At 37.9% G+C, this 26,864-nt stretch overlaps 2 protein-coding genes and 1 non-coding gene across 3 annotated transcripts; 1 reads left to right on the top strand and 2 right to left on the bottom strand.

The window, feature by feature from the left end:
* Nucleotides 1-6,214: 6,214 nt before the first annotated feature.
* Nucleotides 6,215-8,138, bottom strand: LOC138908545 (uncharacterized). Its single transcript, XM_070199223.1, has 3 exons — nt 7,631-8,138; nt 6,591-6,930; nt 6,215-6,416 (listed from the first exon to the last, which is right to left on the bottom strand). The coding sequence occupies exons 1-3, from the start codon at nt 8,136-8,138 to the stop codon at nt 6,215-6,217; spliced, it is 1,050 nt and encodes a 349-aa protein (XP_070055324.1).
* Nucleotides 8,139-8,210: 72 nt separating this feature from the next.
* LOC138908546 (uncharacterized) lies at nt 8,211-8,642 on the bottom strand. Its single transcript, XM_070199224.1, has one exon. The coding sequence runs from the start codon at nt 8,640-8,642 to the stop codon at nt 8,211-8,213; it is 432 nt and encodes a 143-aa protein (XP_070055325.1).
* Nucleotides 8,643-21,881: 13,239 nt separating this feature from the next.
* On the top strand, nt 21,882-21,988 carry LOC117279037 (small nucleolar RNA R71). Its single transcript, XR_004509433.1, has one exon. It is a non-coding gene; the product is annotated as a small nucleolar RNA R71 (small nucleolar RNA).
* Nucleotides 21,989-26,864: the final 4,876 nt, after the last annotated feature.

Raw genomic sequence — 26,864 nt, forward strand, 5'->3', positions numbered from 1 at the left:
TCTTTTGTATTAGTAGTTGAATTGAATCAATATATCTGTATTAATAGTTAAATTTTGCATTCACATGTTCAATTAATACATTTTTATTTTGGTGTTCTTAATTGAATGACTGTACTCTTTTTCTTAAAAACTTTTGTACCAGCTTTTCAAAAGTCTTTTGTAAACATATAAGTTTTTGTTTCATGCATTGGATTTGATGCTTTCATTTCCGACTTAATGTATAAATTTTGTACAAGTTGTTTGGATTAGGCATTTAATATAAGTCTTTATCTCTTTTTATTTACATCATTAATTGTAAGTATTATATTTTTATCTTGAACACAATTTAATTCGTTCTTGGAAAGTGTCAAGTTCATTTAATTTCATGTAAGAGAAGAACCATCCTTACTTAAAATTATTCTAATGTGAATTTGTCTTCTAATTTAAGAATATTATAACTCAAAAATAATTATTTATGGATAAACATATATCATTGTAATATAACAGATCTTGTTATCTCTCAGTTATGTACTATTTCTTCAAAACAACATATAAAATATTGTTATTTTACGATGAATAATAGATAAAACTAAAGCATATTTAGTTTGGAAATTGATGTTGAATATAATTTGGTGATATTTGAAGAAGAAAAAAATAGTATTTGAAGTTAAGTTGAAAAAGCTTATTCGGAAATCACGTTCCAACTTATCATTTACGTTGTTTCCTATAAAAAGAGATTAAAGATTATATACGAACTGAAATATTATTATGAGCAATGTTAATACAAGTTAACACACTATGCCTACTTTGCTTGGACATATACCGAGTATAATTACAACTTTGTCTAATCCTATGAAATATACTTACGACAAGTAAAACAAAAATTCAAACAAGTTAAAAGAAAAATAGAACACTTCTAAATTCCTCACGCAAATAAAAGAAAATAAAAGCATGCATTCCTAAAATTCATACATAAATAAATGGGAAAAATATGTTTTCAATAAAGAAGAATTAACCCAAATATCCGCTCACCCAACCATTTAAACTAAAAATAGCCGATGAAGGTATAATATATGCATAATTTATGTATTATATATGTATAATAATGTATATTCAATGTATAATCTATGTTTATAGCTAGAAAAAGTAAACAATGAATATAACCGACTATTTGTGTATAGATCCCTTCAAAAAATAATTAGATTTTGTTCATTTCCTAAAATTTAAGCTAAATAAAAGAAAAAAAATATTTTTAATAAAAAGGAAATTCTAATTTAAGCTAAACAAGTAATAGAATTGTAAATAAAGTGTAAATAATTTATTAAAAAGGAAATTCTAATTAACTACTTTTGACATGGGAATTTTTGAGAACATTGCTCCTTATCAAACAAAAATTTATTAGTCTTTTCTTAACCCTGTTGTATTTAATTTTTAAATTTTTAATATGTTATTTTTTTACTTTGAATACAACCTAATTTCTTCTTAAAAAGTGCCGAGGTTCATGTTAATTTTATGTAAGAAATGAACCATCCTTACTTTTTTTTTATAAAATTATATTTAACATTAATTTTTCATTATAACAAAGAATTATAACTCATGTAATTATTTATGGATGAACATATCCTTTAGCGTTGACATGTCCTCTTATCCTTCAATCATGTACTATTTCCTTAAAACATAATACATACTCCCTCCGGCCCCCATTTATATGGCAGTATTCGAATTTTGATAGTCAAACGAATTTTTCTTTGATCGTAATTTTTTATATGCCTTCTAAATATTTAGATTTTTAAATAATGTGACTATAGTACTTTTGAAGTAATTTTTAGGTATGTAAATATAACGAATCTATCAATATCAATTATTTTAAAAAGCTTATACTTTTTCTTTAATTTTTATTTATGCAATATAATACTGTCATTGCCTCGTTGGTCAAATTGATAGTCAATTTTGTATTACTTGTATTTCAAAAAGATGTTAGGCGAGATATACCAACATAACATATTTATATCTTATTTAACAAGATATTATAATTACAACTATTATATAACTAATTCAATTAAATTCATCATCTTTGTATGTTAAGAAAATATTTTTTCAATATATGCAATAATTTTTTTTTCTTGTATATATTTTATACCGATTGACGCGAAACACACGTGCAACGCACGTACACTAAAGCTAGTAGCTTAAATAGCATGGTAGAAACTGGTCACTCCATACAACTTTGGACAAATATCACTTTTAACCCGTGGTTGAAACTATTTACATCCTCTCAATTATTATTTTGAGAGCGACTATACAATGTCATTTTTCCAAAAAAACTTACATCATAATTTACTAAAGATTAGGTTGGGCTATATATTATGCCATCCCAACATAATCAGACTCCTCAATATTGGGCTGGACTGTATGACAACATCCCAAGCTTGGTTTGGACTATATGAGAATGGACCAGTACAATCAGATCTCCCACAATTGGGATTGGGATTGTATCAGCAGCCCAATAAAACCAGCTCTCGTTCTTCGCGAACCATTTCAGCAGTTGACTTCTTAAATATTACGAGTGGGCTCACAAATAGTCACTACTTTGTATTTCAATGTTTCCATTTTACATCTTATTTTTTTGTTTGTCTAGAATGGTTGCAATTGTTATGAATTCTTCTGTTATTTCTGCTTTGCAAATTGAAAAGCTTGATTGTGAAACTACATTGTAAAGACGAGTTAAGTGTAATGTGACGGAAAGAAATTGATGTTAGCGATTGGTTATGTAAGGATTGTAATATTCATAGACTTTAATAGTAATCAATAATCTAGCATAAATTCCAAAATATAATGGTATTAAAATTGTGGAACTACACGATCTTTATAATATATATGTAATCTGAAAACTTAACATGCCTGAATCCATTAAGCTTACTTAGTTATGATGAATGCAAATGCTTTCTTCTTTTTGAAAAAAAATAGAATTTTCGGAGGAATTATAATTTCGTTTAATATCCCCTTTTTAGTTTGTGTTTGACGAAAAAAGTTATTTTCTTATGCAGAGGGAGGACTATTTACTGAGAGTTCTTTCCTTTTGTCACTTTACATCCAACTGAAAAGTTATTTACTTTCAGTTATTTCAAGAATCACCCCTCTGAGTTTTAGCAATTAAACTTTAGACCTTATGTTTATAGCCACACTTAGGAAAGATATAATTCCAAAACAATACTTCCTATGCTTAATGTTTGGTTGAAGCTGACGGCGACTAATATTAACGGTGACAGGTTGTAAGGCTTGGGTAAATCAATCTTGAAGCCCCGGCAGACGTAATTGTGGGATTTATTCATCTTCAACAAAAACCACTTTGTCTTGGGAAAAAAAAAATCAATTAATATGTGGCAAATTTATATGTTCTTGATTAAGAAAACCATGGAAAACAAAAAATACTCCGTTAGTTCTGAGGTAAACATTACAACAACAACCCAATATAATTTCACTAGGAGGGTAGTGTGTACGTAGACCTTACCCCTATTCTGGATAGATAGGCTGTTTTCAATATACCATCGGCATCCTTTCCTCAAAGAACTCTCCACCTTGCTCTTGGGGTGACTCGAACTCATAAGCTCTTGGTTGGAAATGAAGGATGCTTGCCATCTAAAATTAAGAGTATGGAATTCATATACATGAGATTTTTGGACTTAAGTTTCACTATATGCTTCTTTGCTTTTGCTTTCCCAAGAAGTTGCGATATTTGCAGACAAAAAAATAGTCCAAATTAAGCCGTCCTTACATGAGGGGGGAAGCATCTGCTATCAAAATCAAGTAAGAGCCCTGGTGGACATAGCAATTTTTTTACTTTTTTTTGATTTTTTTTTACTTTTTTTCGAAATCAGTGTTTGGCCATAAATTTTTTAATTTTCACATAAAAATAAATTTTTGAAATTTTTTAAAAATTTAAAAAACTCCAAAAAACTATTTTTCAAAATTTTTACTCAGACCACTCACAAAAATTCAAAAATAACCCAAAATTATATTCATGTCCAAACACAAATCTAATTTTCAAATACCATTTTCACTCGATATATATATATATATATATATATATATATATATATATATATATATTGAAATTTTAATATTCTTATGTCCAAACGCCCACAAAGTACTACTTATATTTGTGGGCACAGCTCTTTGACAAATTTTGCTTGGTGAAAACTTCAATTGGTATTTAAAAGGCTATTTTTTTTTAAAAAAAAAGGAAGGGAAACTTCAATTGGTATGTGACGGACAAAATAGCACATGGATGCCCTGAATTCCGGACTGATTTAACTCAATCTGAGAAATCACTCATAAGTAGTTAAGTACATAGTTCGATTCGTCCTTTTACTAGGGGACCAGCTCCATTCCATTTTGTGGGATTTTGTCTCAGCATGTTTTCAATCTATTATTATGGTTCCGAAACCTAATTGTGATTTTCTTTTGGAATTTAGTGACCATAATAGATAAAAAAAAAAGGACTGGACACTATTTTATATATAACGCGGTTATTCATCGCACTATACCTTAACGATACGTTTGTCTACGCTATATTTGAACTTAAAATGAGCGGGAAGGTATAGCGCACATATATACCGCGCATATATATATATTGCGCGCTATACCTATATAAAAAGCGTGCCTTCTCCTTCCTTCCCCACATACGCGACTCCCCCTTTCCCCTTTTTTATTCCAGCAACGGTCCCCCCATTTTTAACGAAAAAATCTCGGTTGGAGCCCACCGGTCCTATAAAAAATGTAGATTCTCGGTATTGTAGCAAGCTAACATCGTATCTAAGGCGTTATCGCATAGTAGGTTGCTCGTTTCGGTTCCAAATCATCAAATATTCAACTTTCAAAAATATTAAAATCGAGGTATTCCGACTTATTTTTTGTTAAAACTCATGTATAAAAAATGCCTATTAGTTACTTTTACTGTGTTCTATGTTATTTCATGATTATTTTGCGATTTAATTAATTTATTATTTTTATCCGAATTATATTATTAGTGTGCTAAACAAATTAGTAACATAGAGAAATTGCTATTTTATGAATAATTAATGTTTTAAGTTATAAAAAATGGTAATTAGTTATTTTTTACTGTGGTATATGTATTTTCGTGATTGTTTTGTAATTAAATTAATTTGTTATTTTTTATCCTGATTAGATTAATTATTCATAAAAAGATTAGTAAAATAGATAAATTATTATTTTAGGAATAATTAATCTTATTTAGATGTTATTGTTGTACATATATTAATATGTGACTTTAATGTTGTTTAGTTTCCTATAGTATTATGTTGTGCCCGTAATTTTAGTGTAGTGTCCTTTAGTGTAGTGCCCTTTAGTGTAGTAAAATGTAGTGCCCTTTTGCGTAGTATCTTTGTAGTTATTGAAATTAATCATTTAATTATCTGTTAGCCTCAAAAATATCTGAAAAAGATGATAGTTCAAACAAAAACTCTCTCGAATTCTAGTCAACAAACGTAAGAAAATAACATTAAAAAATAACAATATTTGTCGAACTAAGTATTTTTATATGAATATTTAATAATTAAAGCATGTATAGTTATGAAAATTAATTATTTAATTCTATTATACTAAAAAATGAATGAGTAAGAAAACAAACATATAAAATAATAAACTAACATATAAAATAAAAAACAAATATATAAAATAAGAAACTAACATATAAATTAATAAAAAAATATATAAAATAGTAAACTAACATATAAAATAATAAAGTAACATATAAAATAATAAACAACAACAACAATGACCCAGTAAAATCCCACTAGTGGGGTCTGGGGAGAGTAGTGTGTACGCAGACCTTACCTCTACCCCGATGGAGTAGAGAGGCTGTTTCTGAAAGACCCTCGGTTCAAGAAGACAAAAGGAGACAATGTCAGTACCACCACAGAGATTATAGGGAAAATAACAATAACATGAAAATCAGAAGATAGATGTAAAGCAAAAGCGATAGCCAGTAAATAGACCCGGCACTATGAGAAATGAAAGAGTAGTAAGACACAACATTACCACTAGCTATCTTAGACAAAAGTCCTACCAGACTAGTCTCACAAAGGTATGAAGTAAGGCTAGACTCAATTATCTCCTAACCTACAACCCTAATACTCGACCTCCACAGCTTCCTATCAAGGGTCATGTCCTCGGAAATCTGAAGCCTAGCCATGTCCTGCCTGATCACCTCTCTCTAATACTTCTTAGGCCGCCATCTACCTTTTCTCGTGCCCTCTACAGCCAGCCGCTCACACCTCCTTACCGGAGCATCTGGGCTTCTCCTCTGTACATGCCTGAACCATCTAAGCCTCGCTTCCCGCATCTTGTCATCAATGGGAGCCTCGCCCACCTTTTCCTGGATATCATCATTCCTAATCTTATCCATCCTAGTGTGCCTGCACATCCACCTCAACATCCTCATTTCTGCTACTTTCATCTTCTGGATATGTGAGTTCTTAACAGACCAACACTCAGCCCCATACATCATGGTCGGTCTAACCACCGCTTTATAGAACTTACCTTTGAATATCAGTGGTACTCTCTTGTCACACAGGACTCCAGATACTAACCTCCACTTCATCCATCCCACCCCAATACGGTGTGTGACATCCTCGTCAATCTCCCCTCCCTCTTGGATAGTCGACCCGAGGTACTTGAAACTGCCTCTACTTGGGATGACCTGTGATTCAAGCCTCACATCCATGCCCACTTCCCTCGGCTCAGCGCTGAACTTACACTCCAGGTATTCCGTCTTCGTCCTGCTCAGCTTGAAACCCTTAGACTCAAGAGCCTGTCTCCAAACCTCCGGCCTCTCGTTAACACCGGCTCGGGACTTATCAATGAGAACTATGACATCAACGAATAGCATACACCATGGAAATTCCCCTTGAATATGGTATGTTAACGCGTCTATCACAAGGGCAAATAAGAACAGACTGAGCGTAGAACCTTGGTGTAACCCCATAACAACCGAAAAATACTCAGAGTCTCCTTCTACTGTCCTAACCCGAGTCTTAGCCCCATTATACATGTCCTTAATCACCCTAATGTAGGCATCCGACACACCTTTTGCCTCCAAGCATCTCTATAGAACTTCTCTAGGAACCTTGTCATACGCTTTCTCAAGGTCAATAAATACTATGTGCAGATCCTTCTTCCTCTCTCTGTACTGTTCCACCAACCTCCTAACAAGGTGTATAGCTTCTGTAGTAGAACGACCCGGTATAAATCCGAACTGGTTTTCGGATATAGACATCGTCATTCTTACCCTCGCTTCAATCACCTTCTCCCAAACTTTCATAGTATGGCTCACTAATTTGATACCCCTATAATTGTTACAACTTTGGATATCACTTTTGTTCTTATACAACGGAACCACCGTACTCTATCTCCACTCATCAGGTATCTTCTTCGCCCTATAAATAACATTAAACAACCCAGTCAGCCACTCCAAACCTGCTCTACCCACACACTTCCAAAATTTAACCGAAATTTTGTCTGGCCCGGTCGCTCTGCCCCTACTCATCTTATGCATAGCCCCACGACCTCCTCAACCTCGATGCGCCCGCAGTACCCAAAGTCACATGACTCTCGAAATGCTCCAGTTTACCTAGCACAATATCCCCACCCCCTTCTTCATTCAGAAGTTTATGAAAGTAAATCTGCCATCTCCTCTTAATCTGGGCATCTTCCATCAATACTCTACCATCGTCGTCATTGATGCATCTCACTTGATCCAAATCCCAAGCCCTCCTCTCTCTCATCTTGGCCAACTGGAATAACTTCTTCTCCCCACATTTTCCCCCCAGTTCCTCGTATATACGACCATAAGCCGCAGTCTTAGCCTCCGTGACCGCCGGCTTAGCTTCCTTCCTAGCTACCTTATACCTCTCCATGCACGTTCGCCTCTCCTCATCACCTGTGCTCCCTACTAACTTCAGGTACGTTGTCTTCTCTTCCACTTTACCTTGGACCATTTCATTCCACCACCAATCTCCTTTGTGCCTAACAAAGACGTCCGTCGAGACCCCTAACACCTTTCTCGCAGCCTCCCTTATACCGTCTGTAGTCGTCGACCACATAATGCTCGCGTCACCACTGCTCCTCCAGGCTCCCATAGCCTATAACCGCCCCTCCAACTCTTGGGCTTTATCCTTAGTCAAGGCTCCCCAACTGATTCTCGGTCTTCCTCAGACAGACCTTTTGTTCCTCTTTAATATAATACCAACGTCCATCACCAAGAGCCTATGCTGCGTCGCAAGAATCTCACCCGGAATAACCTTGCAATCCTTGCACAGCCCTCTATCACACCTCATGAAGAGGAGATAGTCAATCTGAGTCTTCGCCACCGTATTTTGAAAAGTAACCAAATACTCGTCCCTCTTCTGAAAGCTAGAGTTCGGAATCACCAACCCAAAAGCCTTAGCGAAGTCCAACAGTGAGGTGCCTCCTCCGTTCCTCTCCCCATAACTGAAGCCTCCATGCACCTCACTGTAACCACCTGCGGACCATCCAATATGACCATTGAAATCCCCTCCTATGAATAGCCTCTCAGCAGGCGGAACCTGGCGCACAATCTCATCTAACCCCTCCCAGAAGCGCCGTTTAACCTCCTCATCCATGCCCGCATGCGGTGCGTAAGCGCTAACTACATTTAAGGTACACTCTCTAACCACCAACTTGATAGTCATCAATCTATCATTCACTCGTCTAACCTCAACTATAGACTCTGTAAGTTCCCTATCCACCAAGATACCCACTCCATTCTTACCCTTCTGGACTCCGGAGTACCAAAGTTTATACCCGTATGCGTCCCTCGCCCTCGACCCTACCCACATCGTATCCTGGACACACGCAATATTGACACTCCTCTTCCGAAGGATCTTCGCCAACTCTATATACTTACCCGTCAATGTACCTACGTCCCATGACCCAATTCTCAACCTATAGGCACCCCTGTTCCCCTTACCTCCCATACCTCCCGACCCGCCCCCTAACCCCTACCCTATTCCCGCCTCACTCCCCCTCCCCCTCCCCGAGGACATGACCTCTCTCGACCATCCCAGACCACAACCACTATACCTGTCGCGCCCCCATTTTTCTCTCTCAAAAATCGGGTTTCGACATGTGACAACTCTTTTAAATGGGGCATTAAAAGAGGAGAGTCGTCACCTAACGGTTTAAGGTGCTTTAGGGCACCTATTCGCATATGACTCAGGTTTGACTAGTTTGCATCACCAGAGATCGGGTAAGGGCTCGAAATTACCTCGAAGAGAAGGTGTTAGGCACTCTTCGAGGTCCACAACTGCGAGTCTCAGTTGAACTTGAATTATATGAATTAGTGGGATAAATAAAGACAGAGAAAGCAAGAAGTTTGAGAAATTTTATTATTAAAAGGCTTTGAGGAAATACAAACACTTGATTCAAATATAAAAAGGGAATAAGATGGGGCGTCCTAAATTTTTTAGCTTAAAGGATCACCTCGTGCAACATAAATAATACTTCGTAACTCCCTCAAGATGGGGTGTTACTCGTATTATTCAGCGGGCACAGACTATCATCTCCTGCTACCCGATTACTATCTTTACGTTATTACCTAAAACGTACTAGTTGATTCTAAATCGTGCCTTATGCGTGCGCTACCCGTCCCATGCCTATGGCCTATGAGGAATTTGGACCTCTATTTTTTGGGTGGTTCTAGACTTGACTTAGGCTCTCAAAAATGTTAAAACTAGGCGACAATTCAAAATAAATAGGATTGCACTTAAGGACAGTTAAAAAGCTCAAGTTAGCCTCCGCAGTTAGATAATAAATGCACGCAAACATATTTTTACGTTAGGCATTAGACAGATTCAGAATTGAGGAAGATTGAAGTCATTAAGCTCTATAGACATGGTTTCTATATGATCTGATCTAAATGTGCAAATAGTTTTAGATGCAGGGTGCCACTTTATACCTATGATTTCTAAATTACCAGTTTGAGATTATCTGATACTGCTAAGTTGTTTATTGAGATTATAAATTGTAAGTTAATAAAACCTATAGCATGATCTCTAAGTGGTTTACACAGTAAGGGACAGTAAAAAATATTGGAAATGCTCAGAATTTGCTCATGCTTTCTAATAGTGGCGTGGCTAAGCAGTAAACAACGTTTGAAGAGTCTAGTATCAGCACTTTAGAGCGAGTAGTAATACCTTATAGGCAGGATTTCTAAAGATTGGCGATTGAAACCGATTTTTATATTTAGCTCCTATAGGCATGTTTTCTAGGTACAATAGCGAATTAAATAATTAAAATCCTATAGGCATGATATCTAATGAACATGGTATAGTTATGCAAATTGAAGGATAATTATTGGCATTTATTTCCTATAGGCATACTGTCTAGCGACACATAGCAGTAGACATGGGATAAATAAAGCACTTATGCTTTGATAGCATAAAAGTTGTGTGAGTGTGTGATTTTCCTAATGGCATGATTTCTAATAGTATACATAGAGAGTGAACGACACATATAGCAAATACATTAAGTCCTATAGGCATGTTATCTACCATCGCATATGAATATTAAATCTACCCCATTCCCTTTTACTATCAACCCCAATTGTTTATGCAAAGATTATTACATGCCTAATAGTGAGTAAAATAGCAATGTTACATAACAGTGAACAGACTCATAGTAGGCTCAAATAATTACCCAGCATTGCCTGGGCCTTCAACATCTCCTACAACATACCCAGGCCTTCAACAGAGAGTCGCGTTCAATACATGGCTCAAGAGTCCATAGAAGGATCCAAACCAATTTACTTAACCACAACACCAAGTGTTGCGCCACTTGAAACTACCAAATTCAGACACACAGTACATGACATGGGGAAATGGAATAGTAGGAATAGTTTTGGAGGTTGAGGGAGTGACTAAGGACCAAACCCTAGTGTGTCAGAGTTCACAAGAGTCTCAATTGGACCCCGAGAAGTACTCACACTAGGGAGGTCGACAACAAAACCTAGATAGCCTTGGCTTTCAGTCGGCTAAGAATGAGAATTCAGAATAGCACGAGTGATAAATAAGGAGGTGGATAATGATAGAGGGATAGAAATTAAGTACTATACCAAGTTAAGCATACAGAGCAACTAATCAAGCAGGCCAGTAGGTTCAGCAAGACAGCAAAGCACCACATAGATAGTCTCATATTGAAAGAAATTGGGGAAGCAACAAGTTTGCAAGATATACATAGATTATCATTCATGACATTAAACCAATTGAGACCTAAGAAGTTTAGATTAAGCTAAGCATGCATCTTAGGGTCATACTAATCAGTATTTAGACATTGTGATAAACACTGAAGAGGTAAGACATTAAAAACAGACTGGAAACACATATTAGCATGGGAGCAAGATCATAGTTGAGGCAGAAATGAATGTTTATCTTAACATACTAAGTGATGCTAAGGAAAACATGTTTTAGAGTGAACCTTAAAGCAGTGTTCTATATAGTTGTGGCTAGTACACAAAGAACAATCAATCAGACACAAAACTCAGCACTAAATGATTCATAGAGGGAGATTTCCATAGAGTTGTAGTAGTATCCAAAGCAAGGTATGAAGAAACTCTATAACTAACAACATATGGCCGCAACAGTCATATTTAGATCAAAATAGGCACGCATTGAAACTCAAAACTGAAATATATTCAGATGCTAGAGGTACAGGACTAATTCAAGAAGAAAACAAAGAACCAACATAGAAGTGCAGACCATCCTAACACAAATTAAGGACAAAGCAGTAAACTATCTCAGGCATTCAACTATCATAGGATGACAAAAGATTATCGAGCATTATCATAATAGTGCTATATCAGGGATTCACAAACTAAATTGTACTCGTATAATTCAAACACATATAAGTATGCAGAAGGAAAGAAAGAAAATTAACATTGCAGGGGTTAAAGCACTAACCAGTAGCAAAAATTATACGAACAGAAGGATAGTAAAGAGCTTAATAGCAAGAACCCCAGATCTCTGATGCTTCAGAGTTCACAAGAGCCTCGAGAAGGGCTCCGGGCAGTGCTTGCACCGAAGGAGGTCATTTAATAGTCTTGGCTTTCAGCCGGCCCAGAATTTCACAAAATATTCGAGTGTAACAGAGTGAATGAGTAAGTAAAAGGAGGAGAATAATGAGAATAATAGCAGTGATTAGGAGATTCCGAGGTCTCTTCAAGGGGTTTTAGGGGAGGGGTTTATATAGTGTAGAAATCAACCAAGTAAACATGTAAAATAAATTATTCAAACACAAATAAGGAAAGATATACTAGAGTCAATTAAAATCGATTATTTTTAGGGCGTGAACCAAGGGGTTCAGTAAATCAACCGGAAATAACAACTATCACGCAAATAATACTAAAAATAAAAGAATATAGAAGATTAAACAGAGAATAAGGAAAATATCGTACCAAAAATTATTTAGAGTCAGATTTAGGGCAAAATAAAGTAGAAAATAGGAAAAAGAATAGTCAAACACGGAAAAGGATCAATAAATCGAAAAATCAGTAAAGGAAAAAAAAAAAGGAAAGTCTCAAACCTTAGTTGGGACTGACGACTTGAATCGAACAAATAATGCAAGAATCGTTCAATATAACATGCATATAGACGAAAGATCGTCCAGATCCTCACATAATCAAAGTAAATCGGTCCGTTCTTGAGAAGTAGTTCTTGCCAAAAATAGGGCAAGAACTAAGTAACACATGGCAGGAACTAAGTAACACCATAAACATGCGTATAATGATAGAGTATCACAAAATAGGTAAGTAGATCATGGATTGATTCCATGTTTGAGTCGATCAGAGAGGATTAAGGGTTATGACGGCTAGGGTTTAATCAGAGAATAAGAGAGATGAGAGAGTTTAGGGGCGGCGGGTTTAGGAAATGGGGTTAGGGTTTGGGTGATGGGTAGTTAATTAAAACGGGGGAATGGCTAGGGGCCGTTGATCATTGGTCAGGATTAGAGGAGAAGCGGGCGGTTCGCGGACCGGGTCCCGACCGGGGTTATAACTAAGGGGTCGTTTGGTCTAAGTCCAAGGGTTGGGCTAAAGATATTGAGCCAATTTGGTTCAGAAAATTAGTTTAAAGCTAGGCTATTATTTAAATACACGAAAATAATTCATAAAAATGCTTGAAAATAAGTAAAAATATTATTTATACACTGAAATGCTTAACAATAACAACTTTATATTATAAAAATATAAAATACTATTTTTGACATAAGTAATATAAATAAAGAGCATTTCTGTACAGATATAGGCTATTACTGTAAAATTACACAAATAACTTAACAATATTAATGTAATTACATAAAATGGAGTAAGATATTTGAAACATGTATTATAGGTGCGAAAATAGTAACTTTAACTAGTTAAGTCATCATCAAATACTTTAAAGGAGTAATTAATAATTATTCAAGTAATCAATTTAAAAGCTCTAAAAATTATGAAAAATTATAGAAAATGCTTGTATAGGTTTGTAAACTAAATGATGATGCAAATATGCCATGTTGAAAGTATATATGCATTTTTAGAAAATATGAGGGAAAAATTTGGTATCAACAATACCTACAACAGACTAAGGGAAAACACTAACACACACTAGGCGACAAACCAAACTAGAGAAGACAAGTTGCTACTACATGCACATTAATTTGGTGAATAGACTAATACGAACTAAGATGACAACAATTTAACTAATACAAAGAAGGGAAGCTGGAAAACGGGAGGTACCAACTCCCGCGAGTAGAACCTGGGAATTGTCTTGGTATACACGACTGTGTTGCGGCCACCAAGCGCGTTCACTTCCAACTCCCGCGGCCCCTTGCTGACACTCACCCAGGTTAAAGATATTCTTCACAGTTTGCACACGCACGTCCCACTTGCCGCCAATAGCCACCGACCCTAACCTGAAATACACAAAATACCACGAAGCTAAACAAACGGGGGAGGGGGGGAGGGGGCTATCACCGCTACCACTAGTGAAGCCCCATCCGTAGCAAAAAAGCACAAAGAAAAAGGAAACTAAGGGAGAGATGGAGCGGAAAGGAAATGAGCAGAGGGCAAACGATGCTGGCAGTGTTGCTGCTCAAGCTTGGGAGCGGGGAAGGGGGAAAGAAGAAAGAATAGAGAGAAGGGAATGGGAGGCGTGACAGATAGGGGAGGGGGGGGGGTAACTTGCTAGGTAGGGGAGAAGGGGGTGGGGCGACAGAGATGAGGGATAAAGGCGAGAGAGACGATGGAGGAGGGGTGCTTACCAGCTGGTGGGGGTGGTCGCCGGTGTGGGGAGGTCACCGGCTGCTAGTGACCGTTGCGCTGGGGATGGGTTATGACCGTTGGGGGGGGGGGAAGCGAGAGCAGAGAGAAACTGCAAAAGTCGTTACTTCTTATAAACTAACGTATAAAATGATAAACCAACATATAAAATAATAAATTAACATATAAAATTATAATATAGAAAATATATCAACTTAAGTAACAATATAGTAAAAATATCGAATAAATTTTAATATTAAAGATATTACAATATATTTATCAAAATGAACATCAGAAAGAAAAAAATTGCAAGATAGCAATGACTGCAGGATCTTGCACAGGGGAAGCACAAAGAGTGATTTTAATGGTGGAGATGAGGATGGTGAGGAGATGAAAAGAGAACTGACAAGATTTATTGAGCTCCGCAGAATTTCGGCAAGCTGGGCATGACTACCTATTAGAGCTTTAATCTTCTTGAATGATGCAACCACAGATATTGGTACTGTAGCAAAGTACAAACAAGGAAGATCATGAAGAAATATTAACTTCAAAATATCAATCAAAACAAGATTAGTCAAGCAGGGAATAAGAACACTCACCATATGTTTCGGGATCCTTGATCATATGCCGTATCAAATTGTCAGTCGTTGCCAAATTTAAATCACTGAAGTAGAACTCCACCTATAGAAAACAAGAATATACCTGAATTAGCTGATTAGAGAAAGAAAAGTGATTTTCATAGCTTTTAGAATTTTTTTAATTGTTAAAGGAAGTATGCTGATCATAGCTTTTCAAATTTTACAAATAATTGGAAAATTTTAAAAATGTCATTGAACAATTTTAAGCTTCCAGCGGTTCCTTCCAAACAAATTTGAAAAGCTGCAAGTATATATTCCAAAAAAATGTTCATGCTTTTTACAAGTACTTGAAACTTTTCATGGCATTTATTTTTAAGCAGCTTATCCCAAACAAATTTGAAAAGCTTCTAAGTCTAACTTCCAGCAAATTTTAGATCTTTCTCACTCATCAACACATGCTTTTGTTCTCTCCAGTGAACACTTCTTTTCCGACAGTAAAACTTCCTCTTACATCAACAGATAAGACAGAAGTATAGTATTTAATTTCATCACATAGTTCTGATTCACTAAATTGACATATATCCATTGGTAAAAGATTCACATACTCCCTAATTAAGAACACAACAATCCATTTCCAATAAAATTATTTATGATGGCAAGATGTTAAGAAATCAAAAAGAAAAATACTTTAATTAATATTGTTCAATTTACAGTCATTGTCATGGAGGTTCCGCCTGTGCATCCCAGACTTATATCGCTAGAGCTACTGTTGCTACAGGCAGACCATAGGTCTTCATACATATGGGATGGGCAGTGTTTGTCCCAGACATTCTGCGCCATACGTATAGATGATATGTGGGAGTTCATTAGGGCCCATACACTCCATCCCCGTATAGTTAGACGCCTTCAGGATACGGGTTTCTACAGAATCATAGAGATCGGCCGATTGCAGTTCGACTGTGCGTTGATCACGACTATGATAGAGCAGTGGCGACCGAAGACACACACGTTTCATCTACCCATCGGCGAGGCGACTATCACGCTTGAAGACGTGGAGGTTCTTTTTGGGTTGCCGGTTGATGGGTTGCCTGTAGCTTATCTGCATGCTCTCAGAGAATATAGGTTACCACAAACAATTTCAAATGCACGTTTGCGTCCGAGAAATGTCTTTCTTTTGGTAATGGTATATCCATATACCCGGTGGACAGATGTTATACACTCTTTGATCTTGTACCTTATGGACGCTTCAATATGTGGAATCAAGACAAGAGAAACCAAGTCAACATTAAAGTTAAAATGATTCCCACTGAATGTGTCCATTTCACAATTATGGGTGTCAGTGTAGTTACTCACAACCCACATATTTGTTTTAGCTTCCTCGTATACAGCATCCAATTACAACATCGAAACCATCTACGACAAATAACCTTGTATACTTCCGGAGATGACTCATGAACCACGATCTCACGACACTCTTTTATGTTGTATATTCGTATCACCCTGCTTAGGCACACTTTATCAGCAAAAAGCATGCCCTTTGACAGCACCGTTGCTCTAGATTTATCCCACATTGCTGTTCGATTAAAGATCCCTTGTGAGGGCATCCACATTCGGCATACTTGGCAAATAATCAAGGTAAGGAATCTCCCTTGAATGAAACAACACATGGAAATCATACACTCTTGGTCTAACGGGAGGTGGAGCATGATCCCTCGTCAAATCATGTTCAGCATTCTCGTTCTCATCATCATCACCCTCATCAGGGAAGGGAGTGTCATCTCTAGACTCATCAGCATTGTTGTCATAATCACTATTCTCTTCCTGACTCTGCGCATCTGCCAGATCCCGATTAAATATGCCGTCTTCGGGCAATTGAGCAAGGACAGGATCTTCAAGTTGCTCGTTTTCACTGCACAACCAATAAAATAATGAGTTTCTCAAATTCATCCAAAATTTACATATAAACTTTATCACATCACTTACAAATCATAATGTGTTGGTATCCCATGATGCATATTATCCTATTGATGATGACTCTCAGATGGACCACCATGATCCAACACACCAAAACTAGGCATATTCCAACTGGTCGTTGATTCATAACTTGTAAAATTCATATCTGGCCGGTACCCCCTATGGAATATACAAGTGTTAATACAAATTCAATACATAAAAATAAACATTTTAACACAAATGGTAATTGAAGTTTACCACTTGGCTTGTGGATTATGTAAACTAGGGGAGAAATTATTTTCTCGCTCCTCATTCGCCCGTGGAGATAAGTTTATATTAGGCCAAACTCTTTCACCCTGAACCTCTTCGGCTAAAACTGCTCCAAAATAACCACCCGATGATTGAGGGATATCCCTACTTTGCGGAACCTCATTATTGCGAACGTTTTCAGCCTTGACATACATTTCCAATATTTTAATCACAAGATGTTCCCGGTGTTCATCCGGAGTCCTCAAAAAATCTTTCATAGTTTCATCTTCTTCGATGTTAAACTCAGCATAACAAGCAACCTCTTACGGAGTAACAAAATACCTATATCTTCCGGTTACTTTAATATTCACCGAACATTTGCTGACACTCATTTTCTTACATAACAATGATACCAATGTATCGTACTCCATTGTAAGTGGCAATGATCATGCCCAACTATGCCTTATAAAAAGGACTAAGCAGTCATTGCAAATATATTCCGGCTAATAAGTCCGGAGTCGAATCCCACATGGAATTAACCTATCAAACACAGCTTCTAGACTCGCACGAACTCACACAATCAATCTTAAGAAATATTTAAGTAAAAATTTGGATGTTTACTAACTAAATATTATGTAATAAAAATGCAACAATTAATAACTAACTACTAACGGGTTGTAGACAAGTTGTGGAATGATATAAGGTTATGATTTCCCCTATTGTCGGAATCTTTTCCGCTACGTTTTTTATAAATTCTCCTAAGTCTTCTCTATCGATCATGAGCACTCTGACTGTCGCAACTCTCTCCCGAGTAATTACCACAATTTACTAGACATATTCTCTCGAATTACGCTAGTTGTCATTAAGTACGGCTCATTCGGATCGCACCAAGGTTTCGTTATCCCTAATCCCACATTTAAACCCTTCGTATTGATCCCTCATATATGTTAGGAGTGATGTTGTTCAACAACTACCTAAATATGCACTCTCTCCCGAGTAATACATACTAAATAGGCATAGCCAATTGAGGGCCCTTCAATCAACCACAATTATATTTTAGTTGAACAAATAGAAAAAATACTACAACAAATCTATATTAACGTAACAAAAAAATCATCCTTCAATAGGTTCCATCAAAACCTTAGATTAGGAGTTTAGATACTCATGCTCATAGTAACAATATCCACAATATTTTTCATAATTAAATTACAAAGTACGGATAAAGGGATGTAGAAATCGAGTAGTCTAACTCCTAACGGTTGTTCCACGAGCTATCCGTGCCTCCAATTGCCAAGAGTCCTTCAAAAGTGGCGTTTTAGGTGTATTTATATGTGTAATAAAAGATCTAAATGGGTACGCCAAGTCCTAGTCAAACCAAGAGACAAAATAAGCCTTCAAAGTTCGGAATATGTGCACCTCAGACCTGGCCTCGCGAGGCTTCACGCGAGCTGAAGCTCGCCCAAGATCTGGCCTCGCCAGCCTTAACGCGAGGTGTAGCTCGCCCTAGGCCTATCGTCGCCAGCTCTCATGCGAGCTAAAGGGCTCGCCCAGCCTGCTCTAATGCCTGCTCTAGGCCTGGCTTTGCCAGCTTTTCATTTGTCAGCTGCTCACTTCTTTCTTTCTTCTTTTCAATTATTTTTGAGCCCGCTTTAGACTTTACTTATTCCTTTTGCTCTACTTTCATCTCCAGTTCACCTACACATAAAATAGAATCCATTACGCGCAAATAAAGTGTAATTTATTATTAAAGCATATAAAATGCAAGGCGAATAATGTGCTAGGCGTGGCCAAGGAAACTTTTTATTGCTTTGATGGAAGTGGGTGGTGGAAGCTTTTCGATCACATCAACCTTTTCACGATCTACCTCAATGCCCTTACTCGACACTAGGTGCCCCAAGATTATACCTTCTTGTACCATGAAATGTCACTTTTCCCAATTGAGCACCAGATTAGTCTCGACACATCTTTTCAGCACTCTTTTCAAATTCCTTAGGCAATCATTGAATGAGTCTCCCACCACCGAGAAATCATCCATAAAGACCTCCATGATGTCCTCTGCCATATCAGTGAAGATGGCCATCATGTACCTTTGAAATGTGGCGGGTGCATTACATAGGCCGAACGGCATCCTACGGAAGGCGTAGACGCCATATGGACAGGTGAATGATGGTTTCTCTCTATCTTCCGAGGCAAAGGAGATTTGATTATACCCTGAGTATCCATCCAGAAAGCAAAAGTGGGACTTCCCAGTCAATCTATCTACATTTGATCAATGAACGGCAAGGGAAAATGGTCTTTTCGGGTGGCCTTGTTCAATCTTCTGTAGTCCATACAAATTCGTCATCCCGAGACTGTTCTTGTTGATATAAACTCATTGTTCTCGTTTTGCACTACAATCATCCTACCTTTCTTAGGCACACATTGGACTGGGCTGATCCAGTTGCTGTCGGAAATGGGGAAAATGATCCCCGCATCTAACCACTTTATCACCTCCTTTTTTCACAACTTCCTTCATGTTGGGTTTCAACCTTCTTTGATGTTCTCTGGAAGGTTTGTGGCCATCTTCCAGTAGAATCTTATGTATGCAGAAGGCCAGGCTGATACCCTTAATGTCTGTAATGGTCTAACCAATTGCAGTTTTGCACTCACTCAATACCTGCAAAAGATGTTCTTTCTACACATCTAACAACCCAGATGAGATAATAATAGGTAAAGTCGAGTTAGGTCCCAAGAAAGCATACCTGAGGTGAGGTGGTAGCGGCTTCAGTTCCAACTTTGGTGGTTCTTCTATCGATGGATTAGATGGAGGAATTTTTCTTTCTTCTAAGTGCAAAGGCTTAAATTCGAGCTCTCTTTTCCAAAACCCTTGGCCTTCAAGATCCAGCACCCACTCCGCCAAATCCTCTCCATTTACTTCATCTAAGTTCAAGAGACAGGCTGCTAGAGGGTCTTTAGCATTCAAGGTCTCATCTGCCTCCTCCAAAATTACATCCACGGCTTCTATTAGAGAGCAGTTAGCAAATTTAGTTGGTCGCCGCATAGATTTCTGCATGTTGAATGTTATTTCTTCATCATTTAGTCTCATTTTGAGCTCTCCAGTTTCACAGTCAATTAAAGCTCTCCCAGTGGCCAAGAATGGTCTTCCCAAAATTATAGGAATCTCCTCGTTAACCCGGCAGTCTAGAATGACAAAATCTGTTGGGAACACAAACCTCCCAACCTGTACTAATACATCATCAAGGATACCAGAGGGCCTCTTCACTATCCGGTCGGCTAGCTGTAGTAACATGGACGTGGGTCTACCAAAGCCTAACCTTTTGTAGATAGACAAGGGCATCAAGTTTATGTTTGCCCCTAAATCACACAATGCTTTAGCAAAAGCATAGCTGCCTCTCGTGCATGGGATTGTGAAACTCCCTGGGTCTGACAACTTCTCAGCTATGAGTCTCGTCATGACTGCACTACAGGTCTGTGTCAATGTAACAGTGGACAAGTCTTGGAAGTCGAATTTGCGAGACATTAAATCTTTCATCATTTTAGCATACACATGCATCTCCCGCAACGCATCAATCAGTGGAATGTTCACCTGTATTTGTTTCAACATCTCCATTAATTTCTTATATTGCTCGTCCTTCTGATATTTGGCCAATCTCTGGGGGAATGGTGCTGGAGGTCGCTTCTTTCCTGTGATTTGAGTTTTATCTTGCTCAGGCACTGCTTCTACTGTCGTTTCTTGTGCTACCTCAGTCTCCTTCGCAATATCTTTTTCTTTTCTTGTGCTCTCTTGTGCATGTTGTACCGTCACCTCAGTTAACCCTGTTGAATCATCTATCTCAATGGGTACTGGCACAAGTATTTCTGTAGGTCGGCTTTCGCGAGCAATCTCTTGCTCCAGATCTAGGTCTCTACCATTTCGTAGACTCACTGCCATAAGTTATTTCTAGCCCTGATCTTTTGGATTGACTTGTGTGTCTGCAGGTAATGTCCCTTGGAAATGATTGTTTAGAGCCATAGAAATCTATCCTAATTGAATCTCGATACCCTTTATCGCAGATTCATGCGAGTCCACTCTCTCTTGCATTTTTCTAGTGGACCCGATCAGTTGTTGCAATATTTTGTTGTTGCTGTCCAGCATTCCCTTAAGTTCAGCAAACCCATCATCTTGTCTCACAATCTGTTGTTGTTGAGGTTGTTGATAAGCTAGTTGCTGATTTTGTTGGTTGTAACCTTGTTGCCTTTGGTAAGGCACCACTTGACTCTGTGGTCGCATAGCTCCAGGATTGTTATTGTTATTGTACTGTTGCTGTGCTGGTCTATATTGTTGATTCTGTTGTCCCCAATTGTGACCACCTTGCCTCTATCCCCCATAGTTGGCTACATAGTTTATATCTTCCTGATAGTGCTGATTGTCACCTGCCGCACTCTACGAGCATACATAAGGTTGGTTAATGCATGGTGTACATAAGCCCCTATTAGTTGCATAAACTATGTGTACATGCTTCTTCTGGCATGATTCATCGATCTTCTTGGTGAGGATACTCATTTGTGTCATCAGAGGGGCCATATTTTTGGCTATAGAGTTGTTTGGGTCCAAAGCCACAGAGTGAACTACAGGAGTGATCGTTGAGTCTCTTGTCATCCATCCTGAGTTTTGAGCCATTTTATCGAGTAGGATCTTGTATTCTCTGAGTGATTTGCTCAAAAATGCTCCACCCGCTAAAGCATCAACATTGGACTTTAAGTTGTCTGCCAATCCCATGTAGAACCTTTGCCCCAACATTTGCTCTGGAATGCCATGATGTGAACACTTAACCAGCACACCCTTGAACCTCTCCCACGTTTCGTGTAGTGTTTCTGTTGGTCTCTGCATGAAGCTCAATATCTCATAAATTTGTTTGGCAGTCTTATTGGGTGGGTATAACTTGTTTACAAATTGCTTGACTAATTCCTCCCAAGTAGTGATAGAGTTTATGGGGAGTGAATTAAGCCAAGTCTGAGATTCTCCTGTGATAATGCTTCGAACAATTCACCAATTCTTGAGGAGTTTCTAGGCATGCACCTGTAGCACCCAAGACTACAAACGTCAGAATTTCAATGTATTTGGTTCAAAATGAAGAAAATTGACTACACTAAGAATTCTAGCAATTCTTTTAGCTACAATTAATAACACCGTTAAATCCCCGGTAACGACGCCAAAATTTAATTACACCCAACTATGCCTTATAAAAAGGACTAAGCGGTCGTTGCAAATATATTCCGGCTAATAAGTCCGGAGTCGAATCTCACAAGGAATTAACCTATCAAACACAACTACTAGACTCGCACGAACTCACGCAATCAATCTTCAGAAATATTTAAGTAACAATTTAGATGTTTACTAACTAAATATTACGTAATGAAAATGCAACAATTAATAACTAACTACTAACGGGTTGTAGACTAGTTGTGGAATGATCTAAGGTTGTGATTTCCCCTATTGCCGGAATCTTTTTCTCTATGTTTTCTATAAATTCGCCTAAGTCTTCTCTATCGATCATGAGCACTCTGACTGTCGTAATTCTCTCTCGAGTAATTACCACAATTTACTAGACATATTCTCCCGAATTACGCTAGCTGTTATTAAGTACGGCTCACTCGGATCGCACCAAGGTTTCGTTATCCTTAATCCCACCTTTAAACCCTTCGTATTGATCCCTCATATACGCTAGGAGTGATGTTGTTCAACAACTACCTAAATATGCACTCTCTCCCGAGTAATACATACTAAATAGGCACAACCAGTTGAGGGCCCTTCAATCAACCACAATTATATTGTAGTTGAACAAATAGAGAAAATACTACGGCAAATCTATATTAACGTAACAAGAAAATCATCTTTTAATAGGTTCCATCAAAATCTTAGATTAGGAGTTTAGCTACTCATGCTCATAGTAACAATATCCATAATATTTTGCATAATTAAATTACAAAGTACGGATAAAGGGATGTAGAAATCGATGAGTCTAGCTCCCAACAGTTGTTCCACGAGCTATCCTTGCCTCTAATTGCCAAGAGTCCTTCAAAAGTGGTGTTTTAGGTCTATTTATATGTGTAGGAAAAGATCTAAATGCGTACGCCAAGTCCTAGTCAAACCAGGAGATGAAATAAGCCTTCAAAGTTCGGAATGTGCGCGCCTCAGACCTGGCATCGCGAGGCTTCACGCGAGCTGAAGCTCGCCCCATACCTAGCCTCGCCAGCCTTAACGCGAGGTGTAGCTAGCCCCAGGCCTGGCGTCGCCAGCTCCCACGCGAGCTAAAGGGCTCGCCCAGCCTGCTCTAACGCCTGCTCTAGGCCTGGCTTCGCCAGCGTTTCATTTGTCGGCTGCTCATTTCTTTCTTTCTTCTTTTCAATTGTTTTCGAGCCCGCTTTAGACTTTACTTATTCTTTTTGCTCTACTTTCATCTTCAATTCACCTACACATAAAATAGACTCCATTACGCGCAGATAAAGTATAATTTATCATTAAAGCATATAAAATACAAGGCGAATAATGTGCTAAATTATGGAATTATAGCCACACATCAGGCAACTTAACATGACACTGTGGAGAACAACTATAGCGTATTGAGTTATTCTCCACCACAACCTCACCCCCCAATATAATGAAACCCTATTTTTTCGCTCTTCAGACATTTTGACAAAATGCAAAATAACTTAACGAACAAATATTTCGGAAGACTTGAAGGATCCTGAATGGATTTTTATAAAATCCTGAAACTCTTTAAATAAGGAAAAAACCAGTCTGGGGGATACAATTATTTGATATATAGCGCCTTAAATATGCGCGCTATACCCCTATGAATTATTGGTATGTCAGTTTTGAACAGATGAATTATTGGTGGGCCCAACTTTTATATATAGCGCGATTATTCACCGCGCTATACCTTAACGGACAAACGTGCTGTTAAGGTATAGCGCGGTGAATAACCGCGCTATATATAAAGTAATGTCCAATCTTATTTTTTTTACCTATTATGGTCGCTTCGGTAAAAAAAAACCACAATTAGGTTTCGGTCTCCATTATTATTACCCTTTCTTTCTCCTTTCTCCTTTCTCCTTTCTCCTTTTTGGCTTTCAGTTTTCTATGTACTTTGAATGCTTTTTTTCCCAAAGGTGAACTGCCCTGTCATTAGTAGAGGTGTGTGTATCAGTAGGTAACATCATTGTCCGTTAACATGTTTTAGCCTACTTATACATACATTTAAGGATCACTTGGTTCGCAATACCGAAATTATAATGCCAAATTTACAATACGACATTAAACAATAACGTAATTGTTTTATTGATATAGTTTTATTGTGGATATTTGATTCATTGATTGAAAATATAGAGTATAATATAAACACATGTGTTTGCTTTTACTCTACATTTGAAAAAAAAAATTATTTCAAATTTATCGTCGACTTTCTTAATAGACTTTAAGGAGTGCTTTGGAGAAAGTCAGATCAGTATGTAATTTTATTGCTTTGTTCCGAAACTATCATCTTAAATTGATTACACAAAAATAATAGAAGGGTTTCTTCCCTTAATTAGTTGTCTCACCTGTCATGTATCTCTATCTATATACATATATAAAAGAGGGCAAAAAGAAGATGACTTGGCACATATCTTCGACCAAGGAACTCATTTATCTTTTTTCTCTTTTTTTTTTGGGCTTTCCCACTCTTTCTTTTTTTTTTTAATCTTATTTTTAATAGCTAAAAAACTGTCCTTAAGTACAATTACTTAACTTTTTTCCTCCTCCATAATTGTGTCTTTATTGGATACTTAATGTCTATTTATGTTCTCTTTCAAGCTTTACCCCACCATCTATCTTCCGTTCCGTTGCTATATCCTTTAATTTGGTGATTATATATGTTAATAAATCCAAATATTGTTTAATATATAATTTTTTTGCATCCTTTTGTATTCCCCATATATGCCTATATAAGCTCACTAAGTGCATTACAAATCCTAAATCATGATTTGTTGGTAAAACTACTTTCTATTCAAGAATTAATGAAGTTTCTTTTGGCTTAAATAATACTAAAATGGTACGGCCGTCACACATGCACTTGCAATTTGGTTGAATTGTAAAATCAAAGAAATTGGTTTGCGACATCAGCCGTGCATTTCAATATCGAGGCTTTGTTTGGCGTTGTGTCCAAGGAAGGTATGCGGCGCTAGAGAAGATGTTGATGAATGTATTCATACATTCGAAGTTCTCAATTTAGGTAAATTATATGGATACTATTATTTTTTAAAGTCTTTCTGCAATTTTATAAATCATGCCTGAAGTTTGACTAAAATATTTTTATTTTATATAGATTTTAGTGTTATAATGAACGGTGATTGTCACGGGCCCAAATCCATACATTGGGTAGCGGCACTTGCTCGCCCGTGCGGCGCCTGCAGTTCCCCTCGCTGCAGGCCAGCATGTTTCCTTTCCCAGGATTCCCAAGCACGATCATGTACCTGTTGGTGGGGTTCGCCCGTAGGCTCGCCCCAACTTGTGCCACCCGTAAGATGTCTAGGCCCTTGGCCCTAGACATGTCGTGGAGCTTCATCTTAGAATCACAATCCATGCGCGCCCTGGAAGATTGTCTTAGGATATATCTTGTCCCTCGCCCAAGACTGAGCATCGCTCCCGCTTGCACAGCCCAATTCTCAAGCTTGACACTCGCCTAGTGCATCCGCGACTAGCTCGTGCCTTACCCGAGTAAGGCAACCTTTAGCCCTTGGCCATTGTCATGCGCGTCTTTCGTGCCATGCCCATACATTGCCCTCGCAACACGCTTCCATCCCGAATAGTGCAGTGTCGCCCCACAACTGCACCTTTAGGCCAACGGACCATTGCTTGCATGGTTGAACCCAAGCCATGCTCACAAGTCGACACATGATGCCCCTATGACAGGTGCGTCAAGTATCCAATCGGCACGGAGGTCGCGTTCCAACATTCGGCAGCCCGCGGGGTTGGCCGTCCCACACATCAAGCCTCCAGCACCACTTTGATGCCCAACGCTAGCCCGAAGGCGTTGTGTCGTCCATAGAGTTCCCAAACTCGTATGGATATCTTTGACACTCCTTTGAGTCATCTAGGTAGGCCCTTGAGGTTGCCCCCAAGGTAGCTCGTTCGATACGGCTTGGTGGCAGCACGTATGGGAGAGGCAGGTCGGAGCTTTCATCACCTATACCCCCCTTATATATGCTTAAAATTAAAAAGCCCAAGTTGTCCGAGTAAACAGTTCTACGTCAGACCATCAAAAGGACCTTTTCTCACCAGTTCTTAGCCGAAATCACAACTACAAAGTGCGAGTTGTGACAGTGATGGTGCAATGCAAGTATTGTCTGCTGAATTATTGTCTGAAGTAAAGTAACAGAAAGTATATGCAAAAGAAAGACTTCGGGTATTGCAGAACGGGCTCGGAACGCAGCTCACCGCTAAGCCTCGATGTATCAGGAGTGCGCGCCAGGATGATATCCAGATGCACCTGCCTCAGATCCTGCACGATTAGTGCAGAAGTGTAGCGTGAGTACATAAACAACATATACCTAGTAAGTATCTAGTCTAACCTCGAAGAAGTAGTGACGAGGAGTCTACTTCGACACTTACTATGGGCTAACAATAGAATACCGAAATTCTAAATAAGCATGAGTTATGTAAACAACCATAAATCTCCATAACAAGCAGTAAATAAATATTTCTTTCACTAATAATAATAATTTCCAAGTCAATTTCCATCATTAATAATAGT

This window comes from Nicotiana tomentosiformis, chromosome 3 (assembly GCF_000390325.3).
Source record: "Nicotiana tomentosiformis chromosome 3, ASM39032v3, whole genome shotgun sequence".
NCBI classification, from domain to species: domain Eukaryota; kingdom Viridiplantae; phylum Streptophyta; class Magnoliopsida; order Solanales; family Solanaceae; genus Nicotiana; species Nicotiana tomentosiformis.

What these genes read in the sequence shown, in the direction of transcription:
- LOC138908545 (XM_070199223.1), bottom strand. Translation starts at nt 8,138, where the DNA reads ATGGGAGCCTGGAGGAGCAGTGGTGACGCGAGCATTATGTGGTCGACG. An exon ending in GGGTGGGGATATTGTGCTAG is followed by an intron (nt 6,931 to 7,630) that starts GTAAACTGGAGC and finishes CCCTTGTGATAG; the next exon opens with ACGCGTTAACATACCATATT. An exon ending in GTGGGATGGATGAAGTGGAG is followed by an intron (nt 6,417 to 6,590) that starts GTTAGTATCTGG and finishes GTGGATGTGCAG; the next exon opens with GCACACTAGGATGGATAAGA.
- LOC138908546 (XM_070199224.1), bottom strand. Translation starts at nt 8,642, where the DNA reads ATGGATGAGGAGGTTAAACGGCGCTTCTGGGAGGGGTTAGATGAGATT.